This window comes from Rutidosis leptorrhynchoides, chromosome 10 (assembly GCF_046630445.1).
Source record: "Rutidosis leptorrhynchoides isolate AG116_Rl617_1_P2 chromosome 10, CSIRO_AGI_Rlap_v1, whole genome shotgun sequence".
Taxonomy (NCBI): Eukaryota; Viridiplantae; Streptophyta; class Magnoliopsida; order Asterales; family Asteraceae; genus Rutidosis; species Rutidosis leptorrhynchoides.
Genome location: NC_092342.1, coordinates 11311195 through 11331191, shown reverse-complemented (window position 1 = coordinate 11331191; position 19997 = coordinate 11311195). Strand labels below are relative to the sequence as shown.

Below are 19997 nucleotides of genomic sequence, written 5' to 3'. Positions count from 1 at the left end.
GAGTAATAATGTATTACCTATGGACCAAGTTAAATGTATAGGTCAAGGTATGCTTAGGGAACAAGTTATGAAAAACTATTGTATAGATTTAGTTTCTATATATTGTATTCTAGCTTATTGTACAAGTCTTGTATGTATTATAAATATCAATGAAATCATCTTCACAATGTGTGGAGAATTATTTTCTAATATGGTATCAGCCTAATCGATCCTGTCAACCACTCTAAATTCGTTTCTTCTTCTTTTCTAATATCCTTTCCTTTTTTATCGACCCATTTCTTTTTCTCATCTATTCGTCTTATCCTCTAAGTTATCGAAATTGGTCACAAACCTGTAGATTATCTTTATTTTTTTTCTCTTTCCGAACATTCAAACCTCCCAAAAATCAATACTTTAATCAACTGCCACCAAGTGCAACATGTTTGTTTTCCATTGACTCTCAATTACCTCTCTGACACACAATCACTTTATTGCTTCCAAAATTTAATTGTTACGGAGTAGTTATTATTCTTCTTGTCCATCATCGAGTATATTACGGAGTAATTAGGTGGCTGACTGATAATGCTAAAAACGAACATATATTTCATAGCATTATTCCTTAAGAAAGACAAGCTTTTAATTGCAATTGTTCTATTTACAAGTGATATTCGTTTAAATAATAAAAGGTGAAGACAAAAGACAGATTCGACGAATTGAAGACGCAAACGACCAAAAAGCTCAAAAGTACAAAAGACAATCAAAGAGGTTCCAATTATTGATAAGAAACGTCTCGAAATTACAAGAGTACAAGATTCAAAACGCAAAGTACAAGATATTAAATTGTACGCAAGGACGTTCGAAAATCCGGAACCGGGACCAGAGTCAACTCTCAACGCTCGACGCAACGGACTAAAAATTACAAGTTAACTATGTATATAAATATAATATAATATATAATTAATTATATAAATTATATATATATTATATTTATATAATAAACCGTCGGTAAACAAAGAGCCAAAATGGAGTGAGCTGTAATTACAAACTCCGCGACTCGCGTAGTTTGAAGAGGGAATGGGCCGCGAGTCGCGGAGCCCCAAAAACTGAAACTCCCTATAAAGCCCAACGAATTCTGATCAATTTTTCATCCAATATCCATCAATCTCTCTATCTATATACGTAATATTTATATTTATAATTTATATTTTAATTTTAATTTTAATCCTAATAATAAGGGTATGTTAGCGAATGTTGTAAGGGTGTAAGTCGAAATTCTGTCCGTGTAACGCTACGCTATTTTTAATCATTGTAAGTTATGTTCAACCTTTTTAATTTAATGTCTCGTAGCTAAGTTATTATTATGCTTATTTAATACCGAAGTAATCATGATGTTGGGCTAATTACTAAAATTGGGTAATTGGGCTTTGTACCATAATTGGGGTTTGGATAAAAGAACGACACTTATGGAAATTAGACTATGAGCTATTAATGGGTTTTATATTAACTAAACAATACCTTGTTAATTTAATATATAAACTTATAATTCGATGTATTTATATATAACCACATACGCTTGACTGGGTACGGTGGGCAGGATATCTATAAATACCAATAATTATTCATTTTACCGGATACGGAACTGGATTAATAGTTAATAGACTTGTTGAAACAGGGGTGAATTACATTCAAGGGTAATTGGTGTAATTGTTAACAAAGTAGTAAAACCTTGGTTTACACGCAGTCGATAACCTGGTATATTCATTAAACAAAGTATTAAAACCTTGTTACAATTCGAATCCCCAATTAGTTGGAATATTTAACTTCGGGTATAAGGATAATTTGATGAGGACACTCGCACTTTAAATTTATGACTGATGGACTGTTATGGACAAAAACCAGACGGACATATTAAATAATCCAGGACAAAGGACAATTAACCCATGGGCATAAAACTAAAATCAACACGTCAAACATCATGGTTACGGAAGTTTAAATAAGCATAATTCTTTTATTTCATATTTAATTTCTTTTATTTTATATTTAATTGCACTTCTAATTATCGCATTTTTATTGTTATTGTATTTAATTGCACTTTTAATTATCGTACTTTTTAATTATCGCAAGTTTATTTTATCGCACTTTTATTATTCGCAATTTCATTATCGTTATTTACTTTACGCTTTAAATTAAGTCTTGTATTTATTTATTATTTTACATTTGGTTTTAACTGCGACTAAAGTTTTAAAATCGACAAACCGGTCATTAAACGGTAAAAACCCCCCTTTATAATAATAATATTACTTATATATATATTTGTATTTTTATAAAAGTAAACTAATATAGCGTTAAGCTTTGTTTAAAGATTTTTCCTGTGGAACGAACCGGACTTACTAAAAACTACACTACTGTACGATTAGGTACACTGCCTATAAGTGTTGTAGCAAGGTTTAAGTATATCCATTCTATAAATAAATAAATATCTTGTGTAAAATTGTATCGTATTTAATAGTATTTCCTGCTAAAATTTAAAAGCTATTTTATATACACCTCGCATAATATCACTGGCGGCTGTAATTTATTTTTTGAGGAATTCGACTTTCTTTATAAGTGGTTGATTACAATTTAATTTCTATATATTCTCCACCCGATCATTGAGCAATCATGGCCATGATCGTATAGTTATTTTTTTTTTTGTCGAGTGGATTTTTTTTTCCAGAGATTGAGTCAGGCCCCTATGTGTGTGCCGCCATCTCTACAGCGAGTCCGAGTCAGGCCCCATGTGTGTGCCGCCGTCGCTACATCGAGACCGAGTCAGGCTATCTCTGTGCCGCCGTCTCTTTACAACGCCGACACATCTAACTTCTTATTCTTATTCTTCAAACTTTCTTCAATTTCTTTTCTAAATTAAAAAAAAAATTATTCTACTTTTTACCATGCTCAGTATGTCCACCACCAGTGTCGTTAGGATTACCTTGAAAGAAGCACCATCTGACGTGCTCGGTTTACACACCACTTGTGAAGTTTGGACAGCCTTTGAAGAAGCATTATTAAGAGCCCGAATTGTTCATTGTTCAAGTCTTTCTACACCAAGCTCTGAGTTGATTTCACACCTCTTCGCTTGAGAGGGGGGGGGGGGGGTATTAGCGTAATAATGTATTACTTATGGACCAAGTTAAATGTATAGGTCAAGGTATGCTTAGGGAACAAGTTATGAGAAAATATTGTATATATTTAGTTTCTATATATTGTATTCTAGCTTATTGTACAAGTCTTGTATGTATTATAAATATCAATGAAATCATTCTCACAATGTGTGGAGAATTATTTTCTAATATTATCCTAAACAATTGTAGAGAGTATTTTTTGGATGTTTCAGTGTTGAAAGTAACTTTTGAATGATCAAATTCTTGGAACCTTTCTCCATGGAATGGAGTATTATATTTATAATGGGTTAAATAGGTGCAATGCAACATTGCAACCTTTGATAAATGACCATAATTAAATGACACATCTCTTGACAATGGACATGATTGAAAGGGTGCATTTATACCATAATAAACCACTTAAAAATGTCTCAAAACGTCCAGACAAACAAGGCAACCATTTGTTTTTGAAAGAACTACCTAAGCATACTTTTCTTTCTAAGTCTTCGTTTAGCATAGAAGAATGCAAATGTTGCTCGAGTCTGAAAGTGAACTATTAATTTAGGACATCTCAAAATGGAATACTGGATTATTAATATGAGACAGATAGATTAAATATTATGTGAGAAGTGGTAGTGGGTAGCTAGATTCCTTGCACTTTTTAGTTGGAGCAGGATTCCACTGTCTAACGTTCGTTCTTCTCTTCCACTAATTTATCTATCTTTAACATTTCACCAAATTTAATGTTTAAAAATTACTAGAATAAAGGTTTTCATTCTCTTTCAAGAGTCCATTACCAACAAACAAAACAGAACACATTAACTAAGTAAAGTGGTAGCATGCCAATGCTAATGCGGTAGCTAATTATTGGAAAGTTATCCCACATCGGCCATGTGACAAAACAAATGTATTCATTTAAATCTAAGGGGAAGTCCCTCTATCACCAATTGATTTTAGAAAAGGATGGACTCTTGGACTTATATGTTGTGCATGTTGTTAAACTATACGAATTATCAATTTGTAAAGGATGGACTCTTGGACTTATATGTTGTGCATGTTCTTAGACTATACGAATTATCAATTCTGTCACTAACCATCCTACTAGACACCAACCATAAATCACTCCCCCCACACCCCCACAAATATAATAATAACTATATTTGAATAAAACCTCGGTAACTTTGTATTGAAAGTAATGCTAGTACATAATCAACATATGTTTTTTTTTTATATATATAAAAAAAACGACTCACAAACTCAACACGTATTAATTCACAAATAATGCCTACTACGAAGCTCAAACCCCCAACTTCTTAGTTAAGGGGCTCATCATCTAGGCTATATGCTCGTTATAATCAACATATGTCCTGTAGCTAAAAACTAAAAATCCGGCCAATCGTGATACCCGTAGGAAAGAAAAGATAACACTATTAGTAGGCCGATAAGATTGGCTCAATTAAGTTATGTTGAGAATAATTGGTTATATCATGGGTTATTAAGTTTAGTTCTATTAAGTATTTTAATTAAGTGTTAGCTGTAGTTTAATTATTTGCTTAGTGTTGCTAGTCTAATTTAATCAAGTCAGATGTAGCTATCTGAATTTAGTATTTGAGTTGACGGGAGTTTATGGTTCCTTTCTTGTATTGCTAATTCATTTCATAATATTTTGAGTTAATAAGGACATGAACCAACAAGCTAGTGTCTACACGACAAAGGTTGATTAGGTACTAGCACAAACTACAACTTTTTATTCATGAGGTGTTGTCTAATAGGCAAGACACAGGTGGGATGGTCATTGTCTCTATACGTCCATACACATTCCCACAAAATGCATCCGAAACCATCTCACCTTCGGCCGGAAGCAACTCCACTTCTGATAACGTTATGTTTGTACATGGAACCGAGTCGCTACAACCAAAATGCATGGGTGGGCTTCTAACGTCATATGTGCCTTTTATTTTCGTGTATTCAATGTCTGTTACTGTCACGCCTAATGTTTGGTTTGAACATGGTTTTTTCATACAATAAAACTGGTCTATTATAATGGGATTTCTAACATTTTCCATTAAAATGTTTTTGTATTTAATTCCATTAACAGCTCCATATCCACCTTGCCATGTCTTGATTAGTTGATTCTTACTCCATTTTTTGTCTGCTTTATTGTTGAGTCTTTTATTGTTATGTTTGATACCCATGCTCCTGAATTGTGGTTGCCTAAACTCCCTATGCTAAAATAATACGTTATATCAAGTAAAAAATGCGTAATTGTATATGCAAAGGCGTGGCATGTGCAAAATGTGCAACTGAATAGGGTCGAAAATTTTGAAGGGTCTAAAATTCTGAAAGACCTATTTTTCTATTGATAATTTTTTAAATTGATAACTTTTCATGTTAATTTTTTATATGTAATAAAAATGCCTATTTTTCTTTTGGTCTTATGAGAAGTTTTTTTTTTTTTTTTTTTTTTTTTTTATCAATAACTTTTAGGTAGTATTACGAGTATCTTCTTATATGTACTGACGTTTATAGAGGGCTATTTTTTTTCCTAAACAGAGATTTCAAAATTAGTGAGACAATCATGGTTATATGAAAAAATCAGTTTTATTAAAAAACCTTTGTTAAAAGCATAATAAATGTTACTTATTAGACAAACAATTATATAACATGTGACATATATATGTCTATGTATACCTTATTCCATGACCTTGGTTACAACTAATGTTCCTTAATCCTTATGTCAACATCATAACAACCAGAACCAATTGACACACAGTCGTCACCTGAAAAACGATAGGATCTCTAACTATCTAGTTATGAAAAACGGATATGAACAATTAAGTTGAAGGGTAACAGTATGTGTATCGTTGGAAATTATTGAGTTGCAAATTTGGACATTAATGGTGTTTGCAAGATGAATCCCATCTGTGTTGGGACTTAATGCTGGAGCTGTTATGGAAACTGATTCAACATGAACAGTTCTGCAGTTATCGAACCTCAAGTTGAACTGTGGACTATTTTTGATTCTAAGTCCTTGTAGTGTCAAATTTGTACTCATAAAGAACTGTATGGCCTAAAATCAAAGCCACAAAAAAATCACCCATGGTCATACCAAATATATCCAATCCAAAAATATATTAAAAAGGTGATCTTATGTCGATTAATATTGTTGATTTGCAAAGTTGAGCCATTTCGAGTCACTAACCATAGGGCTATCACATGGTCCTGGTAACGTCGACCCATTTGGACCCTGTGTATTCATATGTACATGTCCATTAGTTCATTGCAAAGTAGTACGGAGTAATTAATTAGCTTTGAATAAATATTAACACATAGGTAAAGAAGGATTTTCTAATGACAGCCCTTAGAGTTGTCGTTAAGGTGCATTAATGTACTGTACAAAGCGATTATCGTTGACTTTTACATGGCGGTTTTAAAAAAATACAAGTGTTTTTTGCATCTTAAACAACGAAACTACATCCTTTAGGATTGTCGTTAGAAAAATCCATTAAACAAATAATAAAGAAGGTACCTTGTGTGGCTTGCATAGAAGATTCCACCATTTCTGTCTCCTGTTCCTTGAATCGTCATCTCGTTGATCCTATAAAACACTAACCATTGACGTCTGCTGTTATTTGTTGGCCAAGACTCAGGTCCATCCGGAGGCATAAGTGTCCCATCTACCTTTTTTTCGCAATCAACGTACTTAAAAATTAGAATATGTTAACAATAAAGACGATATAACTCACAAACCTCCCATTTAGCTCTTTCTAAGAGGAACACAATTCAAGGTAGTGGCCACATTTTGTGAGTAACCAGGTACAACCATGGCCCACAAATACGAACCTTCTATTTAGCTCGAGCCACGTGGATCAAATATATAATAGTGGATACATGATCATAGTCAAGCGTCTACTAGCACGACCCACACACATGAACATGTGTATAGTTGTTAAATGCTGGTAAATATGATAATAGGTACTTCTGCAAAAACATATATACCTGAATAATTAATGGAGATTGGCAAGGTCCCGTAAAAATGGTAGATTGTATGACGAAAGAATAACGATGAGGGACCAATAGAATAGGCGAACTAGATTGACATTGACATGCTGCGTCCCATGTTTCCTTGAAGGCATTTGTGTCATCTACTACACCATCTCCTATAGCACCAAATAGTGTAACATCAAATATCGGATCACCATCACAAATATAAGGAATATTAGAAGGTGAAAATGAAGGTGCCGGCGAAAGTGAAGGAGCAAAAGAACATGGAGGTGCAAGTGAAGGTGCAAAAAAAAGGCCCAAGTGAAGGTGAAATTGAGGGTGAAGGTGAAGGAGAATACTCATGTTTGTGTGTTTTTTCATGATGATGGTGATGGTGGTGAAGTCTTGCTTGGGTGTAACAAATATAAAAGCACAAACAAGATGCCAAAATTGGTAGGGAAATAGGAAAGTAGACCATCTTCTTGTATAAAGGAAGACAATGCCACCCTAGCTTTTTATATACAGGCCAACTCCAACTTAACCCAATGGAAATGATCAAGATGGATATATAATTAGGTTAGAATGCAAGAAGTACAAAGTATAGTGCAAGTGCATTTCTAAGTTTTTAATATCCTAACCATCTCTAGATAAAGCTCGTGCCTGATATCCTCACACGAGGTCTCAGGTTCAAAGCTCACTAGCAGAACGAACATATCATGAGGTGGCCAGGGGCAAGGAAAGATGGTCGAAAATGGTCACAAGATAACGCGATTAGGCACACATATTTGAGTAAAAATATTTTCTTTCCCCAGATAACCCGAATAGGGAAAGTTATATATGTTTAGTGCAAGCAAATTCCAATAGAACAGTTTTATAATGTGGTACTTTTTAAGTTACTACTAGTTTTTATTACTATACCAATGACAATATATAAACGGAGCTTTCACAAATTTAAATCATAAATTTGCAGGGTTTGAATTTCAGGTTTGGTAGTAGTTTGTAGTAAAGGCTTGTAGTTCTTTTATCAGTCAAGAGTAACAGTTTAATGATTAATCAAAAATATGAATCTAAGAATAACTTTATGTCCCATATGTTATCAAGTTAACAAGATTGAACAGACTATTGTGAAACTAATGAGTTAACTGTAATAAGAAAATGTCCCTAATTTTATGATGTTAACAAGGTTAAACATAAAAAATATATTACACAACAACTTTAAAGCTAGTGGGGAATACATATATATAATATTTATATATATTCTTTTCTTTCCAAGCATGCATTTTAGCCAATCATTGAGCTTTAAAAATGACAAATTTGACATACTTTTATCAGTCCAATTAGTGAGTCTAATCCATTAAGTGAAGTCTAAATTATTTGTCAGTATGTGACACAATACCTTATGTGCTGCTGGGAAAGCGATATAGTTTGTAGCCATTTTTTATGTGAAACAAATTTTTTTCATTTTTCACAAACATTTAAGTTAATATATCTCTGTGCCAAATATATGTAAATAAAAATAAAAACATAGCTATTATAACATGCAGATAAACTACCTGGATGAAATCTTAAGTAGTTTATTAGTGAATGCAGCTGCTTACAGCGCAATTTACTTCAGATATATTTCTTCCTGGTTATAAGGGATTAGGTCTTATTTCTTGTTTCAATAGTCACTAATTGATTTGGTTATAATGAATTTCTAATGAAACCAAGCCTGTTTTGACCTGAACCCGTTTTGTACCAAAGTTGTCCAAACTGACCTGCCCGCTCATTTTGCCACCTATACCCACTATTCAGTATTCATATATTAAAGGTTTAAAGATAGCCTAAATGACATTCATTTAAAAGGTGTTATCCTTGCACACTTCTACAAATCTACAATTAAAATCCGTATCTTTCAATTTACAAGTGTGGATTATACATAACATCAATCAATCGATAACACTAACTAATAACATGAACTAACATTTAAAGCTTAAGATTAACAGGAACACCAGTCTGAGGCACCCATGATCCTGCATCTATGAACTTGTCGGCGCTAAACTTTGCAGCCACTTTCTCATCTTTAACAACCTTAAAGGTCTCCCAATCAACCCTTTTGTCAGTCTTCGAACCAGGTCCTTTGTTATCGTACTCCCTAATCATACATGTCTCGTGATTATACTTTTCATATTTTGAATCCATTTCAACCCATCCTTCAGGTTCAATCACATCTTCAATCTCTGTTTTCATCACCATTACTTTTGCTTCAGCCTTCCATGGACGTCCAAGGTAACTTTTAACGTCGTCTGTTGACTTTAATCCTTGACCTGCCATAATTTTACAGTTGTGAAGAACGACACCTCCCGCTTCAATATATTTCATCCTCCCATCGGCTGTTATCGTGTTAGTTTGATTCTTTTCCGGTTTCCTAACATAAATATTGGAATCTTGAAAAAAAGCTCTTCCACTTCCAAATATAAAGTCAACCGTTCCAGATATGATACAATTCTTATAGAATTGATCATGTGTATGATAATATAATGTGTTTTGGTAACCTTCAAAGCAACAATCGGCTACAACCGTGTTTGGAGATTGAGATCTAAACGCAACCGCTTGGTCCCCTTGTGGGCCGATTGTGTTTTTGAATCCTATACCTTTAGCCATGAATCTTTCGCCTTCTGCAACAAATGTGGCCGTGTTTGATGTTCCAACATGATCGCTCCCGCTATTTAATTTGCCGGTGATGACTGTTTTGTCATTACCATCTCCATACATATAAACATTGTGTTGATTCCGATTGACGATTATTTGGCCTTCATTGTATTCACCGGCTTTAATATAGATTATATACCTACCTTTAAGATTAGGAGGATAAGCATCAAGGGCGGCTTTAATGGTCCTATACTTCCCACTTCCATCTTTAGCGACGACTGCATTAGGCGTGGCATTTTCGTTAAGTGATTCAGGTTGAGGAGATTTGAAAAAGTCTTGAGGATTAGGTGCGGGCCCGCCTATGTGGTCATTCGGGTCTTTAGCGTCCTTGGGATCTTTGGAGTCGTCTTTATCATCATCATCTTTGGAATCCTCACCAAGAAGTCTACGGTCTCCATCTGGGACCCACGAAGGGAAACCTTCTTCGTCTTGGTCAACCTCTAGGCCTTCGTCAAGAAGCCTTCTTTGAGTACCCTTTGGAGGGAGTACGAAATCACTATAATCCATCCCAAAGTCTTTAAGGATCTTGGTGATACTTTTTATAATCTTTTCGGCGTTATATGTGTGTTTCGTAGCGTATTTTAACTTCTTTTTCATAGTTTTTTTAAGTTTCTCGTCTTCGATTTCATCAAGACATGTTGTTTGGTATGCACGAGCCGCTGTTAGCCAAACAAGAAGTGGTTTAACTTGAACGGGCAGAGTACCAATTTTGGCTTCAGACGAAACCTTTTTAATATATTGTAAGTCTTCCATAGCAAACCCCAACAATTTCTCACAGTTTATGAGGTCAGCGCAAGAACGCTTAGCATAATCGTCCGTTCGACCATGCAAACCTTCCCTAATAGTACCAGCTTTTTTAATGGCCTTTTTGAGTTGATAGACGGTGCTATTGAACGATGCGTAAACATAATCCTTTTTGGTGGCAGATGTGTTCTTAGCCACGTGTGCTAATGCCTCGTAGCACGCGTCCTTATATTCGGTTGGTTTGCAAAAGGTCTTGAGCGCTTTAGTATTAACTAAATGCATATCATCCAATTCTCCATCTTTAGAGACCAAAGCAACAATGATGAGAATAAAAGCAACTGACAAGCCTAATGATAAAACGGATGTCAGTGATTGATTAGCCATGTCCGAGCCTTCTTATTTATTCATACATATGCTCGCTATAAATGGTAATAAAAATGCGTTTGCTGGTTCTGATTATTGTCCTAGATAAGAACAAAGAACAAGCAAACATGGGGAGATGGAGACGGAGATGGAGGTTCTATTAATTCCCTCTATCTCTATCTCCTATCTTGTATTTGGTTTTGACAACCTAAAATTTTGTGAATGATAATGGTAATCTATATATTACTACTTTCTTTCTAAAAATAGGAATGATGAACCTTTTCTTTAGCTTTTCATGAAGTATCTAACGTCCATTTCTCTCGCATTTCACGGTTTTCCCTGTACTATATTGAGGCCAATTCCTAATGTCTATTTATCACCTACATTTATCGAAATAAATAATATTTCAGAAAATACCTAAAGCCCCAAATAAGATAAGATACCCTTTATAATTCAACGTATATGAAAGCGTACAAGTTTAGAAATTATATAATATCTATATCTATATGTATACTCACCTACCTTGTGTACCCATTTTATATTTTTATTCCGTTCACACATTAGGTTCTTATTTTCTTTTAAGGATGTTGAACAAAACTTCTACACATGTGCATATGTGCTATATGCCTATATGCTAGATGTATGTATTTGACTATTTGTGTTTGCATTACTTCTTTCAATTCAGTTTTGTAAACACAATTTTGCCACTTGAAATGGGCAAGTAGAAGGATAAAAACTTACAAGAAACCATAACCTAATATTACTGCATCAATATATCTATATTAATAACAGCCGAGTAGATGACGTGGAGGAAAAGTAGTCATGCTGACGTCATACTGATGTCAGCTATTTTGTATTTTGCTTATTATTTTTGGGATTAATATGTTTTTTGGCTCAATTATTTAGTCAAGGAAGTGAGCCACTCCGCACCTCCATCTAGTTTAGTATATATATTTCACCTCCATCTAGTTTCTAGTTTAGTATATATATATATATATATATATATATATATATATATATATATATATATATATATATATATATAGTATAGTATTAAAAAAAAATAAGAACACAAGTGTAACTTGAATTCTCCTACTATCATCACTGACCTTTAACTCTTTGTCCGTTTCTTCATTCCCCTTTTATAATCATCTACTGGTTCTCCACATTTTCTCAATCCATATCACCTTTCTTTATCATCATTCATTCATAACACTCCTAAATGGATATGAATATCGATACACTTAAAGGAACCATCGTTTTTGCCACAATCGGCCGCCTTGAGTACGGTTTCGACGTTTTTTCAGTTTCACTCCCTACCAGTCTCGACCATTTCTCATCTTCACCACCCCAAGAACATCGTCTCACCGACGGCATTTCAATCAACTACAACGCTCAGTTCACCGAACCAAACGATACCTCTAGTGACATAGTTTACATCTCCGAAAGAACCGGTTCAGCTCAAATTTATCTAAATTCAAAACTTGTATCTACACCACCGAAAACTCTCTTTCACGACCGTCCGATTGTTAAAAACCAAACTCTTTACTTCATATCCGCTCACGAGCCCGCAGATGCACCGTTTAAAAGCTGGTCCGCGTTGTACTCGATCAAATTAAACGGTACTGAAACAGAAACTGAAAAAATTGTTACTCGATTAACGCCTTATGGTCATGTCGATTACAGTCCTTCGGTTTCACAATCTGGTGACGTCATCGCCGTTGCGTCGTATGGTTCTCGTTTGTGGCAGGGTGAATTTCACCAGCTCCAAACGGACATCGTCGTTTTCCGGCGATCGGATCCTGAAAACAGACGTATCGTTTGTTCACTAGGCGGTTGGCCTACCTTTTCCGGTGACGATACGATCTACTTCCACCGCCAATGTGACGACGGCTGGTGGAGCATTTTTCAGCTAGAATTACCGGAAAATATTGATACTCAGGTACCTGCTCCTAGACGTGTTACACCTCCTGGAGTACACTGTTTTACGCCGGCGGCAATGCATAACCGCCGTCAGATTGCTGTAGCTACGCGACGGAAAGGCGACAGTTATCGTCACATTGAAATTTTCGATATTGAAACAGAGAAGTTTTTTCCGGTAACTAAGTTGTTAAACCCTAACTTTCATCACTACAATCCTTTTGTGTCACCTAATTCAGGTTCTCTCGGTTATCACCGATTTAGAGGTGAACCAGATGAAATAAGTATTAGTGAATCAATAATTCCTCACTTGAATCCTGTTTTATCTCCGATTAAAAGCCTTAGAATGCTAAGATTAAACGGCGCGTTTCCGTCATTTTCACCTAACGGAGATATGATCGCTTTGAATAATGACTTCAATTCAAATCCCGGTATGGACATCGTGAAATCAGACGGCTCAAAACGATGGAATCTAATAAACGGACGAATCGCATTTTGCAATTCGTGGAGTCCGACTGAGAACAACGTCATATTCACGTCACTTGGACCGATTTTTGCTACCGTTAGAGCAACGGTTCAAATCGCTAGGGTTTCGTTTAATATAGATACAGAAAATAACCTTGAATCTGAAATTAAACCTGAAATTAAGATCCTGACTAAAGAAGAAACCGGAAACAACGCGTTTCCGTCGTGTTCGCCGGACGGGAAAAGTTTAGTGTTCAGATCCGGCCGATCAGGTTACAAAAATCTATACATATTAGACGCCGTTGAAGGTGAATTTAAGGAAAATGGAGGAATACGTCAAGTTACTGATGGACCGTGGATTGACACGATGCCGAGCTGGTCACCTGACGGAAAGCTTATTGCGTTTTCGTCGAATAGGCATAATCCGGCGGATGTTGAATGTTTTAGCATATATGTAATGTGTACGGACGGAAGTAATGTAAGGAGGATTTATGTGGCCGGAGATGAAGGATCTGAGGAGGTTGATAAAGAGAGGATAAATCATGTGTGCTTTAGTATCGACTGCGAGTGGTTGTTGTTTACGGCAAATATAGGCGGAGTAACTGCTGAACCGGTGTCTGTTCCGAATCACTTTCAGCCGTATGGTGAGTTGTATGTGATTCGGTTAGATGGTACTGGGTTGCAGAGGCTGACGTGGAATGGTTATGAGAATGGGACGCCAACGTGGCATTCTGGTGGTGAAAAGGAGTTGGGGAGGGTATGTTTGGATATCGGGCACAAGTTATCGGGTCAATTTGATGAACCATTGTGGATCAAATGTGATTTTTAATCTATGCGTCACATTACAAATGTATGTTTTATTGGATTTGGTATTATAATAAGATTTGAATTTGATATAATAATAATATTATTATATAATTATTTACCTATTATTATGTATCTGTTCGTGCGTTCTAAAATTTGATATTATAACGAGGGTTTTTAGTCCGCGCTTTGTTGTGGGAAGGTTTTAACGAATAGATATGAAGCTTTTTACGTTGTTGTTTGTTATTTGTAATGATACGGATTTAACTAATAGATATGAAGCTATTTACATAAATATATGTTAGGTACATCTAAAGACTACGTAGTATTAGTTACATGCTTATTAGAATTTACAAAGTTTAGATATGAAGTTACATGCTTATTAGAATTTACAAAGTTTAGATCATACGCAATAGGACGGGTTATATTACATTCACGGTTATAACGTAGATCTCTATAGTTTTTTTTTAGCTACGAAAAATGGTAAAATCCATATGTTTCGTACTATGTGCGTATCTCTACAATTAATTATTAACTTCAGTCACTTACTTTTATATTAGACGAACATTTTTAACCAGCGACCATGTGGTCCCCGTTCCTATGAAGCTGGGGCCTATGTGTGAAATCTTGAATGAACAGTTGGCGCAAGTTCTAGTCCCGAGGGGATCATGATTTACCTTTGACTCTCGGGTATGCTTATGTAGCACTGCATCAGCTTGTCTGGTGTATACGCAAATTCCCTTGTAAGTTGGTGTTAGCATATAGATTATATTAGCCCATCTTATATATTGTAATGGGTTTGATACCATGTTAAACAATGGTATGCACAATATTATTGCTTGATGCATTTGATTGAGAATACATGTCATTATATCGGCTAAACAATACTAAAGCCCTAGCAACTATAAGTGGGCCAAACCCATTACAATATATAAGATGGGCTAATATAATCTATATGCTAACAGTTGGGTCTATCACGTGCCCTTGGAGGATGCCTTCGGGCTAGACTCTTACCTGTCACACATGAGATTCCTTGGTGGAGGTGATTTACAGGCATCCGACTCTTACGAGGTGAGTTTAGTGGGTTGCCAAAGGCAACACAGGGTTTGCGTGTCCCAGCTGATCTACACATTTTGAAAGAACATTATGGTGATTGCATTGTATATGTTTTATGAAATGTCCCGTTCATATTGATTATAAACGTTCCATATTAATTGATTTCGTCGCGAGATTTTGACCTCTATATGAGACGTTTTTCAAAGACTGCATTCATTTTTAAAACAACCATAACCTTTATTTTATCTATAAAGGTTTAAAAAGCATTACGTAGATAATCAAATAATGATAATCTAAAATATACCGTTTACACACGACTATTACATAATGGTTTACAATAAGAATATATTACATCAAAAATAAGTTTCTTGAATGCAGTTTTTACATAATATCATACAAGCATGGACTCCAAATCTTGTCCTTATTTAGTATGCAACAGCGGAAGCTCTTAATAATCACCTGAGAATAAACATGCTTAAAACGTCAACAAAAATGTTGGTGAGTTATAGGTTTAACCTATATATTATCAAATCATAATAATAGACCACAAGATTTCATATTTCAATATACATCCCATACATAGAGATAAAAATCATTCATATGGTGAACACCTGGTACCGACATTAACAAGATGCATATAAGAATATCCCCTATCATTCCGGGAAATCCTTCGGACATGATAAAAACGAATTCGAAGTACTAAAGCATCCGGTACTTTGAATGGGGTTCGTTAGGCCCAGTAGATCTATCTTTAGAATTCGCGTCAATTAGTAGATCGGTTTACTAATTCTTAGGCTACCAAGCAAAAGGGGCATATTCGGCTTCGATCATTCACCCATATAATGTAGTTTCAATTACTTGTGTCTATTTCGTAAAACATTTATAAAACTGCATGTATTCTCATCCCAAAATATTAGATTTTAAAAGTGGGACTATAACTCACTTTCACAGATTTTTACTTCATCGGGAAGTAAGACTTGGCCACTGGTCGATTCACGAACCTATAACAAATATGTACATATATATCAAAGTATGTTCAAAATATATTTACAACATTTTTAATACGTTTTAATGTTTTAAGTTTATTAAGTCAGCTGTCCTCGTTAGTAACCTACAACTAGTTGTCCATAGTTAGATGTACAGAAAATAAATTGATATTTATTATCTTGACCCAATCCACGACCCAGTGTATACACGTCTAATGCTATATCACAACTCAAAGTATATATATTTTTGGAATCAACCTCAACTCTGTATAGCTAACTCAAACATTACTGCATATAGAGTGTCTATGGTTGTTCCAAATAATATATATACATGGGTCGATATGATATGTCAAAACATTTACATACGTGTCTATGGTATCCCAAGATTACATAATATATTAGAATACATGTATAATACAATATAAGTTAGCTAGGATATGATTAATATAGATTTGTTACAATATTTTCCGTAGCTACAACAATCAAAAAATATCCAATCTTGTTTTACCCATAACTTCTTCGTTTTAAATCCGTTTTGAGTGAATCAAATTGCTATGGTTTCATATTGAACTCTATTCTATGAATCTAAACAGAAAAGGTATAGGTTTATAGTCGGAAATATAAGTTACAAGTCGTTTTGTAAGAGGTAGTCATTTCAGTAGAAAGAACGACGTCTTGATGACCATTTTGAAAAACATACTTGCACTTTGAGTTTAACCATGATTTTTGGATATAGTTTCATATTCATAAGAAAAATCATTTTCCCAGAAGAACAACTTTTAAATCAAAGTTTATCATAGTTTTTAATTATCAAACCCAAAACAGCCCGCGGTGTTACTACGACGGCGTATGTCCGGTTTTACGGTGTTTTTCGTGTTTTCAGATTTTAAATCATTAAGTTAGCATATCATATAGATATATAACATGTGTTTAGTTGATTTTAAAAGTCAAGTTAGAAGGATTAACTTTTGTTTGCGAACAAGTTTAGAATTAACTAAACTATGTTCTAGTGATTTCAAGTTTAAACCTTCGAATAAGGTAGTTTTATATATATGAATTGAATGATGTTATGAACATCATTACTACCTCAGGTTTTGTGGATAAATCTACTGAAAATGAGAAAAATAGATCTAGCTTCAAAGGATCCTTGGATGACTTGAAAGTTCTTGAAGCAGAATCATGACACGAAAACAAGTTCAAGTAAGATTTCCACTCGAAATAAGATTGTTATAGTTATAGAAATTGAATCAAAGTTTAAATATGAGTATTACCTTGTATTATAAAGATATCTTACTGTAAATAAGAAAGATTTCTTGAGGTTGGATGATCACTTTACAAGATTGGAAGTAAGTTAGCAAACTTGGAAGTATTCTTGATTTTATGAAACTAGAACTTATAGAATTTATGATGAACACTTAGAACTTGAAGATAGAACTTGAGAGAGATCAATTAGATGAAGAAAATTGAAGAATGAAAGTGTTTGTAGGTATTCTTGGTCGTTGGTATATTGATTAGATATAAAGGATGTGTAATTTTGTTTACATGTAAATAAGTCATGAATGATTACTAATATTTTTGTAATTTTATGAGATATTTCATGCTAGTTGCCAAATGATGGTTCCCACATGTGTTATGTGACTCACATGGGCTACTAAGAGCTGATCATTGGAGTGTATATACCAATAGTACATACATCTAAAAGCTGTGTATTGTACGAGTACGAATACGGGTGCATACGAGTAGAATTGTTGATGAAACTGAACGAGGATGTAATTGTAAGCATTTTTGTTAAGTAGAAGTATTTTGATAAGTGTCTTGAAGTCTTTCAAAAGTGTATGAATACATATTAAAACACTACATGTATATACATTTTAACTGAGTCGTTAAGTCATCGTTAGTCGTTACATGTAAATGTTGTTTTGAAACCTTTAGGTTAACGATCTTTTTAAATATTGTTAACCCATTTTTTATTATATCTAAAGAGATGTTAAATTATTACATTATCATGATATTATGATATATTAATATATCTTAGTATGATATATATACAGTTAAATGTTGTTACAACGATAATCGTTACATATATGTCTCGTTTCGAAATCATTAAGTTAGTAGTCTTGTTTTTACATATGTAGTTCATTGTTAATACACTTAATGACATGTTTACTTATCATTTATCATGATTAAACATAGTGTATCAATATTTTAATATGATTCATATGTATTTAGTAAGACGTTGTTATAACGATAATCGTTATATATATCGTCTCGAGTTTCTTAATTCAATAAACTCAATTTTATGTATATAACTCATTGTTAAAATACCTAATGAGATACTTACTTATCATAATATCATGTTAACTATATATATAATCATATATATGTCATCATATAGTTTTTACAAGTTTTAACGTTCGTGAATCACCGGTCAACTTGGGTGGTCAATTGTCTACATGAAACTCATTTCAAATAATCAAGTCTTAACAAGTTTGATTGCTTAACATGTTGGAAACACTTAATCATGTAAATAACAATTTCATTTAATATATATAAACATGGAAAAGTTCGGGTCACTACATTTTATGAATGCAAGATGGATTTGTGTTTGTGGTAAATGTGAAGAGTTTGAATACCTAGCGAGAATGAAAGAGTGTAAATGGTAGTATATAAGTTTTTTTTTTTTGGTAAGTTGAACCCATAATTTTATGAATTGAGTTGTACCAATGTCATCACATAAACAATGATTTATAACGGAGAGTTGAAATTATTTGTAAATGTTGGTTATAGTTTTGGTTAGAAGATGAATATGGTTGCTAGCTCTATTGGTAAAATGGATGTTATCCCACATAGTTGGGAAGAAGAACTTGGAAGGGGTGACTTGGTTATAAAAGGAGTGTTAAGCCTCACTTCCAAATTGCACCAATCAATACACTTTAAGTATTTGATTATTTCTTTCTTTCTTACTCTTGTTTGAGAGTTGTATTAGTTAAATATTTTGGAGAGTGTAGTTGGCTTAAGAGAGTCGTCTATATCATTGTAACAATTTGTGATATAGTGTATTTCTCTCTTTGGGGGCCGGTGGTTTTTCTCCTGTTTTGGAGTTTCCACGTTAAATCTTGTGTTGTGTATTGTTCTTATTTCTTTACTATTATTATTGTTGGGCTGGGTGGTGGGAATTAGTGAGACCGTAATTTCCCAACAACTGGTATCAGAGCGTCAGGTTTGACGGGGGTCTCGGTTATAGGAGTCGGAGTATGCTCTGTGGTTGCCACGGGAGTGGATCGCCACATCAGAAATGAGTTCTATTGATCGTATAGGGTATCTGGTTAGACAATATTTTTCTGATTCGTAGTAATAGTTGGATTTGTTAGTGGCGAGTTATGGATTTCCGATTTAAAGGGTCCTGGCTACCTGCTACATCTTTTGGCTATTCGAAACGTGAGCAAAATCAGAGAAAGTGTTGTTTATAGGATACGGATACGATGTCGAAGTTCAGTCCAATGAGGTTTGATGTAGAGAAATTTGATGGGAGGATCAATTTTGGCTTATGGCAGGTTCAAGTCAAAGATGTGTTGATTCAGTCCGGTTTACACAAGGCTCTGAAGGGTAAACCCACCCTTGTTCATGGCAGTGATTCTAGCAGTAAGTTCGATGAAGAAGAATAGGATGATATGGATTTGAGGGCAGCAAGTGCGATTCGTTTATGTCTTGCAAAGAACGTGCTTGCAAATGTGCACGGGTTATCAACGGCAAAGGAGCTTTGGGTTAAACTAGAGCAGTTGTACCAGGGCAAGGGCATCTCAAATCGGTTGTGTCTTAAAGAACAATTTCATACTCTGCGTATGGATGGGGGTTCAAAGAT

General features: G+C 34.4%; 2 protein-coding genes and 1 pseudogene across 2 annotated transcripts; 1 reads left to right on the top strand and 2 right to left on the bottom strand.

The window, feature by feature from the left end:
- Positions 1-1454: 1454 nt before the first annotated feature.
- On the bottom strand, positions 1455-7469 carry LOC139870022 (polygalacturonase At1g48100-like; annotated as a pseudogene).
- Positions 7470-9071: 1602 nt separating this feature from the next.
- Positions 9072-10925, bottom strand: LOC139870021 (pectinesterase-like). Its single transcript, XM_071857875.1, has one exon. It carries the CDS (start codon positions 10923-10925, stop codon positions 9072-9074), a length of 1854 nt encoding a protein of 617 aa, XP_071713976.1.
- A 1053-nt stretch (positions 10926-11978) lies between these two features.
- LOC139872082 (uncharacterized) lies at positions 11979-14284 on the top strand. The gene has a single exon (XM_071859888.1). The coding sequence runs from the start codon at positions 12127-12129 to the stop codon at positions 14116-14118; it is 1992 nt and encodes a 663-aa protein (XP_071715989.1). The 5' UTR covers positions 11979-12126; the 3' UTR covers positions 14119-14284.
- The last annotated feature ends 5713 nt before the right edge of the window (positions 14285-19997 follow it).

What these genes read in the sequence shown, in the direction of transcription:
- LOC139872082 (XM_071859888.1), top strand. Translation starts at nt 12,127, where the DNA reads ATGGATATGAATATCGATACACTTAAAGGAACCATCGTTTTTGCCACA.
- LOC139870021 (XM_071857875.1), bottom strand. Translation starts at nt 10,925, where the DNA reads ATGGCTAATCAATCACTGACATCCGTTTTATCATTAGGCTTGTCAGTT.